The 13,005-nt window shown below is 43.6% G+C and overlaps 1 protein-coding gene across 1 annotated transcript; it reads right to left on the bottom strand.

Annotated features, from left to right (window-relative positions):
• Nucleotides 1–2,690: 2,690 nt before the first annotated feature.
• Nucleotides 2,691–12,996, bottom strand: CHGB (chromogranin B (secretogranin 1); the record flags this gene model as incomplete). The annotated part of the gene is made up of 5 exons (XM_009572639.1): nt 2,691–3,103; nt 4,301–6,051; nt 7,784–7,877; nt 9,196–9,239; nt 12,966–12,996. Coding segments are annotated over 5 exons (2,004 nt in total), but the record flags the coding sequence as incomplete, so codon positions are not given.
• Between the last annotated feature and the right edge of the window lie 9 nt (nt 12,997–13,005).

Raw genomic sequence — 13,005 nt, 5'->3', positions numbered from 1 at the left:
TATGTAATAGTGGAAGAGCACATCTCGATGTAACATTGTTCCTATTTTAATTGAAACACGCAAATAAATGAAACTGTAAAGCCTATAATGAGCGAAGCAAGTTATGATTGCCTGAAACTCTAGGGACCCTCTATATTTTTAGAAGTAACAAATTAGGGAAAATCCAGAACAAATGAGAAGAAAGAGCGTGCATCCTGTAAGATCTTAACGTAAGTTGAAAATAACTGATGTAATGAAAAGCATCTCTAAGAGAAAAGACAAAGCGGGGGTGAGGAAAAGGAAGGCGATGCTTGCCTCCCATTATTTAGTCTCCATAAAGTGTAGCTCAGGAACCTGATAATCGCTAGAGCCTCAAGGCAGAGTGTCCAACAACTTTTATCTCCGGAGGTATAAAACATAACAACTTGCTGTAAGTTAATTTTGGTCAGTGATGTATAGATAAGGAGTGGGGAAAGGTAGTGGATATTAAACCAGAGGTGGGTTCTGTCTCCTGAAGTACTCATCCAGCCTTGAACTCTGCACAGTGAGGATGGCAAATGAGATCCAGGTGCTGTCGGCACCTCAGAGGCACTTCAGCCTTCCTTTAGAGGTTGGCAGCGCCCACGCTCAGCAGCCAACAGATCCTCAAGCCTCAGCTCTAAATACACTGAGGATGTTAGGAAGGGTCAGGGCCTGGCCTGGTAAAGGTATCACTGCACTTAAAAAGAGACTCTGGAGCTGAGTTTATTCCTGTCTTCAGTCACAGAGCAGAGCATTCGACGGCCTTCACTATGCAAATTTGCTGAAAATAGGAGAAAATTAGAAGAAATAAGTAATAAGCTTTTCATTCTTTTGTTTTACTAAAACTACACACGTCAAATTTACCATTAACCAAGGGTGCATGAGCCAGAAGCCAGCCAACACTTTCAGAAGCCAAAACCACTATTTCTGCTTCATTTGATTTCCTGGAACAAGGAATATTATCCACCAATACTTGTTTCAAATTGTACCACCTACCTTCAATGCCAAAAGCAATTTGCCCTTAAATAATGCAAATTTATGTAAATTTTATTGGCTGTTTAAAAAAAGCTCTAGTGTTACCATCAAAAAGTCCTGAACAGGCAATGCAAACACATAGATAAAAATGGAACAGCTACTCGGCTCTCGGCGCTTGTGGCATCAGCCCTGCAGAGCAACGCAAGCAGAACAGAGAAAGGCGACAGATAAAAGGGCTGTCACAAAGCTCTTGGAAGCCACTGAATGATATTTGGTCTTAAAGTCTTCCAAGGGACATGTTTTTAAGCAAAACATTGCTGATTCATGAATGTGTATTTGCATAAGCTGAGCTTTTGAAAGAAAAAAAAAATCTTTGCTAAGTTACATACTTGAACAATTTAAAAAGTTTTCTGTGCTACAACTAAAGCTATTTGCTTCTAGGCATGTACGTACTCACAGACATGCTTTCTCTCATACTACCTAGGGGGGAAAAAGTACCATGCTGCAATACTTCTTGTACAGTATTGTAAATTTTAAAAGGGAGAGCCTCAGAATTTGAAGACAGCAAACAAAGTATTTCTGCAGCTGGGACACCTTCTAACTTTCCTTACTGTTGCTGGAAAAGTCTGGTGAAACCATGGTCCTACTGAAGTCAAAGTTCTGTCAACTTCTTTGAGCCTGGATTTGAACTTCATGTACCTTTACCAGACAAGATGAAACATTTGAGTGGTCTTACCAAAATCCCTAGGCACAGACATGCTTACACAGTTCAAGGATCACTAGCTCACTGAATATTTTCAGTTCACATTGCCTTAGAGTTAACCGGAGACTATGTTTGTGTTCTAATGAGCAGGTGGATTAAATGCGTTACACTGGGATGACAGACAGTACACATTTACTGATAATGTGACTCGGCTGAATTCTTTGTATAGCACCTCTCTCCTGTGTGTGGTGTTACACAAGCAACTGAAGACACTGTCACAGCAGAAAGTCTGTAAAAAAAAATGCATTTGGATAAGTTAAATTAAACGGAACCCCAGATATTTGGAGTAATTGAAACTAATTACGGGATCATTTCTTTTACTGCTTCATAGTGTCATATGATTACCAAATGCCTCCTTCCACACACCACTCACTCATTCTCCGTAAGACATCGTACAGTTCCACCACGCAGAGCCCATCCTGCCCCCAGCCTGCTGGCTGCGGAGAAACTCGCCTTGTGCAAGATCAGCCCTGCTCCAGTGCAGCACACAGGCTCTGTAACGCTTCTCACCACGACCTGCTTGCCTGCAGTAGGCAGAAAGAACGTGTCCGTTCTTTTAGCAAAGCGTGTCCGGTAGGTGATTAAATTAATGGGACTGCTTAGTCTGAGTAAGCGGCAAAACCAATCCACTATGTAACGCATTGATTCTGAAGCGCCACGTGCTTTCCAAATCAACAAGCACACATTTGGTGTTGCAACCCCTTTGCTTCTTTAATGACTAATTTCCAGAACTAAGTAATTCACAGGACGTTTCTGAGTTACTAGAGCAAATCAGTCGGGTTCTTCCTTACCTCTCGTGCTCTTGCTAACTGGCAAATAAAAGGCACAGATAGGCTCCTTGTAACTTTTAAAAAATATTGGTGAACCACAAGGCAACATCTTGTACATGATCTATCCATCTGATACAGCTTACTTTGAAATAACCCAATCAGTCAAATAAGCAAGGAGAAAGTTTTGTCCAAGATCAATGTTTTTTATTATTTCAAACTCAGACAAATATATTTCTGAAGAACACTAACACAATTATTTTCACAAGCATATTAAAAATATCTGCCTTGCATGAAAGGTTATAATACTAAACTTCATGCTATTCAGATCTCAATAGCATAATAGCAAATTAAAGACATTTTCAGCTGTATAAATCACTACACTATAGTGGACAGTAAATAGTATTTCCTGTTTTTAGGGCAAACAACAATCCAGTGGCAGTGAATTTACCACAAAATACAGGTATTGTGAGTACAGCTACACCTAGCTTTGAAATGCCAAAGCAGATCGTCTTCAGCCTCTCCTGTTGTCATTAAACTTCTCAGCGATTTTCTGCAGCTCCAAATCCATAGCAGCCAGGTTTTCCAGTTCTTTTTCCTGTGAAAACATAAAGAGCATTTTACACATCAAGTAACGCTGCAAATGTTGTTTTGTTCCATGAAAATGAGAGACAAAGACCATTTCTGAGGCAGGCATCTCCTGCTACTTACTGGTCCCCAGGCAGCTTGCTGGGGCAAGGGGTGTTAACAGCAGTGCAGCACACACTTTGGAGACTTGTGCAATTTCCTGCTTTTAACTGAATTGGGGCTGGGGAAAGTATCAAAATACTCTTTCTGAGAGCTGGCCCTAATCACAGCTTGATCTTTTTAGCTTTAAAGCACCATTATCTAGTAGCGACCTCCTGCTATCTCACAGCTGCCGCTCCCTGCAACATGCAGTCACTTCAGCCCAGGTGAAGGTCCCTTAGGAGGCCACAACCTGACGATCACAGTGGTTCCGGCTTACAACGCACAGCAAGCAGTGTGCAACAAGAGGAACACCTCCACATTACCAGATGGTAGGGGGGAAAAAAAAAAAAACGTATGCAGCCAATTCTTGTTTATTATGATGACTTGCTAACACCGTTTAACCTCAATACAAATTAGTATTAAACTTGCACTGCTCCCACCTCAGCTTTGTGCAATAGATACAGTGACATACATGACGAGCATCTAGCTATTGCATGTAGACTCAGTTTTCCTGGACACCAAAGCAGAACAGGAAGTCCAACAAGAAAAGGATTGACACACATGGGAACTACATGCACAAATCAGGCTTACAAGTGCAAGCCAGGTTCTGCTCTGCAGTTACAGCCAGGAAGTCAATGGACAGCTGAATTTCACTCAAGATGTCCAACTTGCTTTTCACTTACACATTTTTAAACAACCCCCCCAGACCAAGTTGTGCTTGCTAATTACCTCTCTGCTCCTGCTGCAAGGGGCACCTTTGTCTTATTAGTCTGTAAGACCCTAGAGGGAGAGGTAAGGCTAAAACAGGAAGAAAATCTCCTTTCTCTTCCCGTCTTGCAGCAGATGCACATTGTCTTTATTTTACAAACTGTGCCCTGGGGTTGTTCCACTGCATTCATTCAAAGAAAGCAGATTTTTAAATCACTGAAGCCCTTGCTCTCCATGTGACTTAATCTTGTTTGTGTTTTTCCACGCACAATTTACCAGCTGCCTTGGGAATGGATTTAGAAACGTGCATGCAAAGTCAGCTTCCCCTAGCTTTCCAGACAAAGACCGGTACACATACCTCCTCTTCTGTCAGAGGCCTCTGGCTCAGACTGCCTCTGTCATTCCTGATTATGTGACGTTTTTTCATGTCTTCTCCAGAATTGTACAACTCTGGGAATTCAGCTGATTTCTTCCTGTAATTCAGAAGTTGTGCGAGTTGATCCATCTTGTCGTATTGCCTTTTCATATCGTATCTGTTCATTTTGCCAAGATTCCTCTTCTCGGTGCGTCCGTCGTTCAGAGCACTTAGGATTTGCTTTTTCTCCCACCAGTCATAGTCATTATATTCAGGGAAAAAATTCTTCTCGTTCAGGGTGGGCCTGCCTTCCTCTCTGCCCTCCAGAAGCTGCTCTCCTGCGCTGTCCCTTTTCTCAAAGCGCCGGCTTTTCCACCACAGCAGTGGGTAGAAAGGGCTGTAGGATGCCGTGGTTCTCTTCTCATCCTCTGCAGGGAGACGGCTTCTGTACTCTTCCCTCTCTGCGTATCTTCCCTCCTCCATATTCTCCTCTTCATTTTCCATCTGATCACTGCTGTGATGCTTCTTTTCTACCTCCTCCTCCTCCTCACTGTTGCCAGGGTAGCGCTGCTGCTCTACACTGTCCTCAGTGCTGTAGTGTCTTCTGGCCTGCCCTTTGCGCTCTCGAGCGTACGCTTTCTGCGACCCTTCATCTTCACTGTCCCACAAGCGGTATCTCCCTCCAGCACGATGCTGCTTCTCCTTGCTGCCAGCGCTGAGATACCTGTCCAGCTCTTCCTCGCTTTCATCTCCAACATATGTCCTTCCCTCTGAATGGTGCCTCCTCACCTCAGGTGATCCATCATGGTGTCTCCTCTCCTCCTGCCATTTCTCATTACTTTCTTCACTGTGGCGATGCCTCTTGTTTTCTTCTTCACTGCTCTCTTCACTCTGCTGCCACCTTTCTCTGTACTCCTCGCTTCCCTGGTCTGCACGCCTCTTCTCCTCCACCTCGTCAGACCCGTGCCTCCCATGATAATCACTCTTCTCCTCACGCTGCTGTTCAGACTCTTCACGATGTTTCTGATGGTGGTTCCTTTTGTCCCAGAGACGGGCCTCCTCTGTGTTTGATTCCTCAGCTAGTTCCTCTTTCTCTTCAGAGGAGTCACCCTTTCTATGCTTCCCGTGGTAACGTTTGGGTTTGTAGGGTTGCTTTTCCTCCGTTTCTTCACTCTCATCAGATTCTTCATGCTCTTGCTGATGGGAGAAATCGCGTTCCTTAGACTCATGGTGGTATTTTTCACTTCTTTCTTCCTCTGCCTCTCCATCTTCACCTTCATGAATTCTTTTGTAAGGGCTCTGCATTCCCTCCTCCGAATGCCAGTGGCCCACGGGACGCTGATCATTCCCATCAGGGAACTCCTCTGTGCTCATGCCTCCAGAGTGGGACTTCTTGTTGAGAACAGCATGCTCTACCTCTTCGTCATGACGCTTGCTCTCTTTGCTTGCTTCTTCACTGTGGTAGCTCTTCTCCTCCTCCCTTCTAATTTCCTGATAGTGTTTCTTTTCTTCTGTATGAAGTGTCTCTTCTTGAATAGGTGTGTGGTGACCATACTCCTCTTCCTTGCTTTTAGCTTCCTCATGAGCAAGTTTCTCCTCATTACTTCCTTTCATGTACTTTTTAGATTCCTCTTCTGCCTGACTTTGTTCTTTCTCCACACTCCCAGTATGATGTTTTTCAACCTCTGCTAGGTCTTTCAAATTCCTCACTTCAAGTTGTTTGTTTTCGCTTCTCTCTCTGTCATTTCTACCATCTACAATAACAAAAGCAGCATAATGAAGTAATCCAACTCTCCACTGAAGCGTTATTTCAGTTTAAATAGATAACTGGCTTCCCAAAGTAGCAAGAAGATTTGGACAGAATTAATTTTTTAATTCTGCTTTTAAAATTAGTCATTTTCTAGTATTTTCTATGTTTGCCTGGAAAAGCATTAACTAATTTTCTTTTAATTAGGCATTTTAAAAGTTCCACTGAAGTTTCCAGAGTAATTTTTCCTCTTTCGTTTTTTTCTGTTTGTGATCACATTTTTAGTATTGAATTAAATTAACTCTCATTCCCACTAAAAAAATCAATGGGATCTGGAGTTGTTTTCAGTTCTTTGAATGTCAGGCCTTGTCCATCACACATGCTTATTCACAAAAAAGACAACCATCTATTTCAAGCTATTTGAAAATATCTGGGGCTTTTAGCAAATTTTAAAAGTTCTAAATTGACTGAAAAAAAAAGAAACAAAGAAATCTGTTACTTTGCAATAGTTATGTTTAATCAAATCATGCTCCTTCTACTATTTCCAAAATGCGAAATGAAAGTCTGACTCTGACCACTATGGTAACAGTATATTTCTGTGAAGATACTTCTGCTTCACTTGTGTCTGAGTAACATCAGAAATAGATCACAAATCCTAAAGGTTTTCAGACAATAGCTGCACAGATTTAAAAATAGCTCATTATTTCTGAAAAGCTTCTCATTATCTGATATTCTTGGAGGAGATCTGTCTAATGGCAAAAATATGGTCCTTACCCTCTTTTTCCAGTAAGTGTTTTTTCATTTTCCAAAACATGGCAAATACACAGGTTTTTCTGAAACTAACAATATGATAAACAAAGCTTGATGCCTGATGGCATTCAGCATCTCCTAGAAATTTGGGGCCGAGTTAGATAGAAATACATGTATTCCCAAAGCCCAAAGAACACCCTCTTCTGATGATTGTATTAGGGTCATGCATTATTCCCTCTACAAACAAGCAGGAGACAGATGGGTTTCATTATTGCTTCTTGCTGGCAGGTAAGTTCAAGAGCCTTTTTATTGTTCTGTAATCAAATAAATGTAACTGGGCAGAAAAGATGTGTGTTCCACAGTTTGGCACAGTGTCAAACTTAACCACACTTCACTACAGACCGTAATCAAGCATGCAAATAGGCTTACACCTCGACATCGAGGCAGCTAAGCACCATGCCGCAGGAATGAGCTCATCTGAAATGAGCACTCCCACAGGGAGCTTTCAGCACATGTCTCCAGACCTCCGGAATCAGCACTGCAAACTTTATTTCTCGGCTGAGCAAAAGACTCCCCTCTCCTGAGTTGGGCGTGGACTCAGCTGCCACCAGACGCGGGAGCCTTGTTGATTTAAGTGGCAGTTATTTGAAGCCAGTTCCTACCCTCTGGGACGCGTTCAGCGTGTGGTCCAAACCCGGTCACATTCGTTGACCTCCACGGCTACCTAAAGAGCTTGTCTAGTTCTCTCAGACCCTCCAGGTGGCTTACGTAGAGAGCCACACGCGTTAGCCAAGAATCCCTGACAGTTACCAGGTCAGGCTGTTTGCTCTTTGAGCCAGACAGACTAAACAGAAGGAAATCAGAATTTTGACACTGAAATTTGGAGGCACCAGTTTCACACAGGCTGAAATAACAGTTCACCAGCTCCAACACAGGAGAGAATCCATCTACCAAATTCCTTTCACAAGTTCAGATAATGTTGTACTTACTCTTCTTCAGGATTTCTTTGCATTCAGGATTAATTGGTCGTGCATTTGGCTTAGATAGAGCATTGGACAGAACTTCCACTATGCACCGTGTTACCTAGAAGAAACAAAACGGGAGAAAAAATTCTTATGGCAAAAATGGAAATCCTACTTCTGACCCAGTCAGTGAGGAAAGCTAGTTTAGGATTAGAGTTCAGCCTAATATTTATGCATTCTGAGTAATCCCCAGCTCTACCACAACTTCCTGTGCATTTGGGCAATAAGTGCTTTGCTCCTCACTCCCATACTAGTAAGAAGAAGACAGTCATTAGCTCTTTTTATCTCCCCTTTTGTCTGCATAGGTAACAGGCTCCTTTTGTACATTTTTAAATATTAAATACCCTATTCAGTACAAAGGAGTCACATGTGGTAACAGCACCCTACAAAAAAAATAACCAACACAACACACATTCAGAAGATGAGGATCATCCTGTAGGATCTGTCCAAATGAGGATGCTGCAAAGGTGTTACCAGAAGTATTGCCTGGATTGCCAATAAACCAAAAGTGCCTTTATACCCTCTACAAGTGACATGCTCCACATTTTTTCATGTGTGTGTGCTGTAAGCCCCACCTCTTTTAGCGCTTAACATTCAACTTAGAATAGTCTTCTAGAAGCAGAGAAAATTGATTGATTTAGGAAAGTCACACAATCTCCTCTAATCCTAAGCGCTACCAAAGTAGCTCTCCTGTACAAATTCATGCAAAATGATTTTCAAGTGTTGAAGCTGTTGGTTGTGAGCGAGCGCTGATCATCAGGGGTATGTGACTCTCAGACTGACAGTCTGGGTGGCTGGATGGGAGAAGACAATAAAACATTTATATAGCCATTTGTTTTTTAACTGTTTTTAGTTATTACTACATGTTTACTAATCTAAATGATCACACTATCGACCAGTGGAGAGGGTCTGCTGTCAGGTTACAGGTGCTGAGAGCAGCTAATGGCATTTATTTAATCAAACAGGTTAAGAGTCTCTTTCCAAAGCAGGAGATGGGAGGACTGCATTAGAAGGTCAATTACATAGTTGGTAACTGTAGATACTTCATCTTTCTTCAAAGTGGCCATCTCACTTTTTACAGTCCAATAATATGTACTATCAAATAATATTTCAGATCATTTTTCAGGCAGCTGTACAACGTAGAGTTTCAAAAGCACCACACTGACACAAGAAGCCAGCTTCCATTTTCATCAAATGCACCAAAGTGCATGCAGGTATCTTCTGACAGCTAAAGGGACTGTGAGTTCCACATCACTGATGATGTCCTGAGAGTTTACCCTTAGGAAAAAAAAAACCATTACCCTGAGAGTTTAAAGACAAAACATGGAGAGTATGTGACTGATACTTTCTGAAATTTGCTTTGACATACAGCTACTCACCATTTCTTCAATATGGTCTTTTTCCACTGGAACTGTGCTGACACCTAGAAGAAAAACAAACTATTACAGACTCACTAATCCTAGCAACAAGCATCACTGACAGGAGCCCTCAGTCAAATTGGTCTGATGAGTTTTGAGTTGGCAGGTCAGTAAACCAGACACATTTTGCATTACATCTTTTCTTATCCAGGCTGGAAAAGCAATGTAAAGTTGCAGCCTAGCATGAGAGAAGAGGCATGTTGACATTTCTATCACAAAAAGAATATACACCAAAAAATAGAAAGCAACGCTTAAATTCCAAGACTGGAGCCTTACTGCAAGTCAGGTCTTCATGTAGTTGTACCTGTTTGGTGGTAAAAAAACAGGAAATAAGCAAGGTGTGTTTGCACCCCAGGAACCTTTTGGCTTCTGCAAAGGGCTCTGGGTGCCCCACCACCACCTCCCCAATAGCAGACCATTCTTCAAGGCTTTAAAGCAACCACTGTTCCATTTCTCCCTACTGGAGAAATCCTGTCTCGCTTGGATAGGAGGCGGCTTCTGGAGGGAAGGACAGAGCCAGAAGGGACAGGAAAATTTCCATTCACCGCATGGTCCATTATCACCCCAAGAAATAAGCAAAAAAATCAAATCCCAGGGAAAAACACTACTCTGGAAGGAAGCGGCACAAGCCCGCCCTCTCTCTCTCTCTCTCTCTCTCTCTCTCTCTCTCTCGGACGTGTGGGGTAATTAACACCTCCTTGCACCAGTTCTGTTGTACCTGGACCAAGGTATTTGCTTTTGGAAAGAAGCTGTTGCAAATGAAACCTCCATGCTGCTTTATTTTGCCATCACTGCTGCGATATGTCTCCAGCTGGTTAATGAGCTTGGCTGCTGTGCATTATTAATAAACCGTGTCAATTCTCATCCACCTTGAGATTTGCAGAAGTGAAGTTAAGCACGTCTGCCAGCCACACATGAGTACGTAGAAGCAAGGCTTATTGTATCATCGCTTCACAGACTTACCACATAGTATATAATCACAGTACACAAACGTACAGCTTGGGGTTCTTACACAAGTCAGGATAGTCTTAAATACACCTGTCACCCTCTCTGCAATACTGCTTGGTTGGGACAGTGAGAGATCTTCTGTAACAGATGAACACAAAGCAGATTATAGAGATGAAGGGGGTCACTCTACCTTACAGCATCAGGAAAACTAATACTGCCCCAAGAAAGTTTCCTGCAAAGCAGACAAGAGCGTGTAGCCTTGCGCTACTGAAAGCGGCAAAACCTTTTGTCTTTTCTGTGTCTGCAGAGGAAGCAGGCATCCCCTCGAGCACTGACTCTGTGTGTAATAACTGAACGCAATACAGTAATAACTCTCTTGATATTTCTGCTGTCCTCTATTTTTGCTCCCCCAAACACATATGTAGGAATGTGCTTCTCCAGCCCCCGTCTCTTCTCTGCGTATACAACTGCGATCAGAGAAGGGAACCCACGCAAGGATAGCACAGAAGGGATTCCCCTAAAATAGCACTACATCCCTACCCCATCGTTTCCCCAGAACGCCAGGTGGTGTATGGGGGAGATGGTGCTATACAGAGCCAACCCTCTCCCCCATCTTTTGCGTTCAGTGCTGACTGAGCCAGGCTTTAGGTTACTTTATTTACTAACCTAGTATGCAAATAACTACCACACTGCACAGTGCTGCCACTGCTGCAGGCTAACCTGCCTGCATCCTCCATCGGAGCACAGAGGATAAGGATGTATGTACACGCGGGGGCAGGAGACTGGCAGCAAAGTCCCTTCTACTAAAAAAAGCGTTACCCACTAACAGGACATTCTCCCAATCCCACAGGGGTTGGAGACACTGCTCTTACAGCACGAGCTGCTCACAGTCACCACTTACATGTAAGCAGAGGGGATGACCCGCTTCATTGCCTCTTCTTGACGAGGCTCCTCTGGTCCTCCAGCCCATGAGAAATCATGACATGCACAAGGGCAAACATCTGATTTTGTCCTTTTAGTGATGCTGCCACAGCACACCTCCTGTGAGTTACACCCAGCTGATGTGATAAAGCACAGAACAGAAACTTCTGAACGTCTTTTGCTATCAGAGATGCCAACTTCAGGCTGCCTCTCGAGTGCTATGTCAATGGTGTGGGAATATGAAGTCAGGTTGTAATCACTGCCTTTGCCCTGTCATTCCAAAGCTCCCGTCTCTCCAAGGAGATTTACAGATAGATTAATGACCATCAAGCAAGTGCTTGGTTAATGATGAAAGCTGACATGCACAGACAAAGAGGAAGCATTAGGCTATCATAACAATGTCAGAAGAAGCAAATGGTATTGGACATATGCCATATTAACCTGCCCGGAGGAACAAAATGAGTATTCAATCCATCCCAGAGCCTGAAATAATATATTGAGGCAGGTGCTCTGCCAGAGCTGATACAGGAAGCCCATGGGGAGCCAGCATGCCCCACTTTACACCAGTGCTGGCAGCGCTAGCCCATGCCAGCTGGCTAGAGCTCCCTCGGGGCCACCTGCCAGCCGGAGTTGGCTGGCCAAGACCTCTGCCTTCCTCTCCACATGTGCTCAGGAGGGGTGAAGCCATCACTCCGGCACCGCCGACACCGTGGGGTGGCAGGGCAGCCACCCACCAGGCTTGCGGGGACACAGCAGACAGTACAACTGCAGGGTTTCACAGCAGAAGCAAAGTCAGAGCACACACCGAGATGGGAATCCTTTCTCTGCCTGTGCAGAAAACCAGACCACAGACCCACGAAGTAAAGCAAAGCCCTGGGTCTGCTTCCCCCTCCTGAACCAAATCTGCCCAGGCAGTTACAATCACATTATTTGATTTTGCAGAAGTGCTGAGAAATGATGAAGATCACGAAAAAGGACAAGAAATGCCCGACAAATTCACACAGCTTTTGCTTGCATCTCCAAGACTGGGACAGATCTTTTGGTGGGTCCCTGATGAAATCCCCACATGGCTTTGTTTTGTTAATGCTGATGACTCAGTGCAGTGCCATTGCTCATCAAAATGTCAGCAAAAACCCTTCCTAGGAAATATCACGGAAACTTTGGCATATTGATTTGTAGCAGGAGCACTAGAAAGTTCTTGAAGTTAATGTTTCACTGATTCCCTGCCCCAAACAAACTCCTTAGTTCATTAATTCTGGCTGACATTTGAAAGCAAGATAGCCAAAAAGGACATAAAAAGGCACCTGACCTGTTTGATGGCATAAACAGGAAAAAATATTTGGTAAGAAATCCCCATGAGGTCTGTTGAATAAGTCTGGTGAGCTTCTCTGGGTTGGGGTCTCTCCCCCCATCTTCCACCCTCCCCTTTGACTACAGTAAAGGCATTTGAAGGTAGTCAACTTCATGACAGAGTTTCTGCACAAGTCCCAGAAGCGTTTCCATGTGGAAACCTCTAATAATCCTAAAGCTGAACTACTCAACCCAGAATGACACCGGTTCTTTCAAGAAATGATGTCGTATGCATAAAAAGCTATAAAGCCAAGCGATCACCTCATCCTATTGTGTTTAATCTTCATTTCACGGTGTGGTTTTAATATTTAATGCTGCACGCCAAAAAAAATTTTTCCCGAGAGTAAAAGCTGCAGCCCTGCCACTTCACAGTCATCTCCCAGTATCACGAACTAGCTGGCAAAAATCTAGCAGCACCGCTCGAATAAAATTATACCGAGAAGTCTTTGTGGAAAGAAGCCGTACTGGGGGAGACACATAAACCAGAAGTAGCCGGCTAGCCCCCGCACGGCCTGAGGGACACGGCCGGCAGCGGCCAGCAGCGGCAGCCGG

Source organism: Fulmarus glacialis, unplaced genomic scaffold, assembly GCF_000690835.1.
Source record: "Fulmarus glacialis isolate BGI_N327 unplaced genomic scaffold, ASM69083v1 scaffold31582, whole genome shotgun sequence".
Classification (NCBI taxonomy): Eukaryota; Metazoa; Chordata; class Aves; order Procellariiformes; family Procellariidae; genus Fulmarus; species Fulmarus glacialis.
Note: the sequence above shows the minus strand (reverse complement) of the source record. Positions and strands in the feature narration are given on the sequence as shown.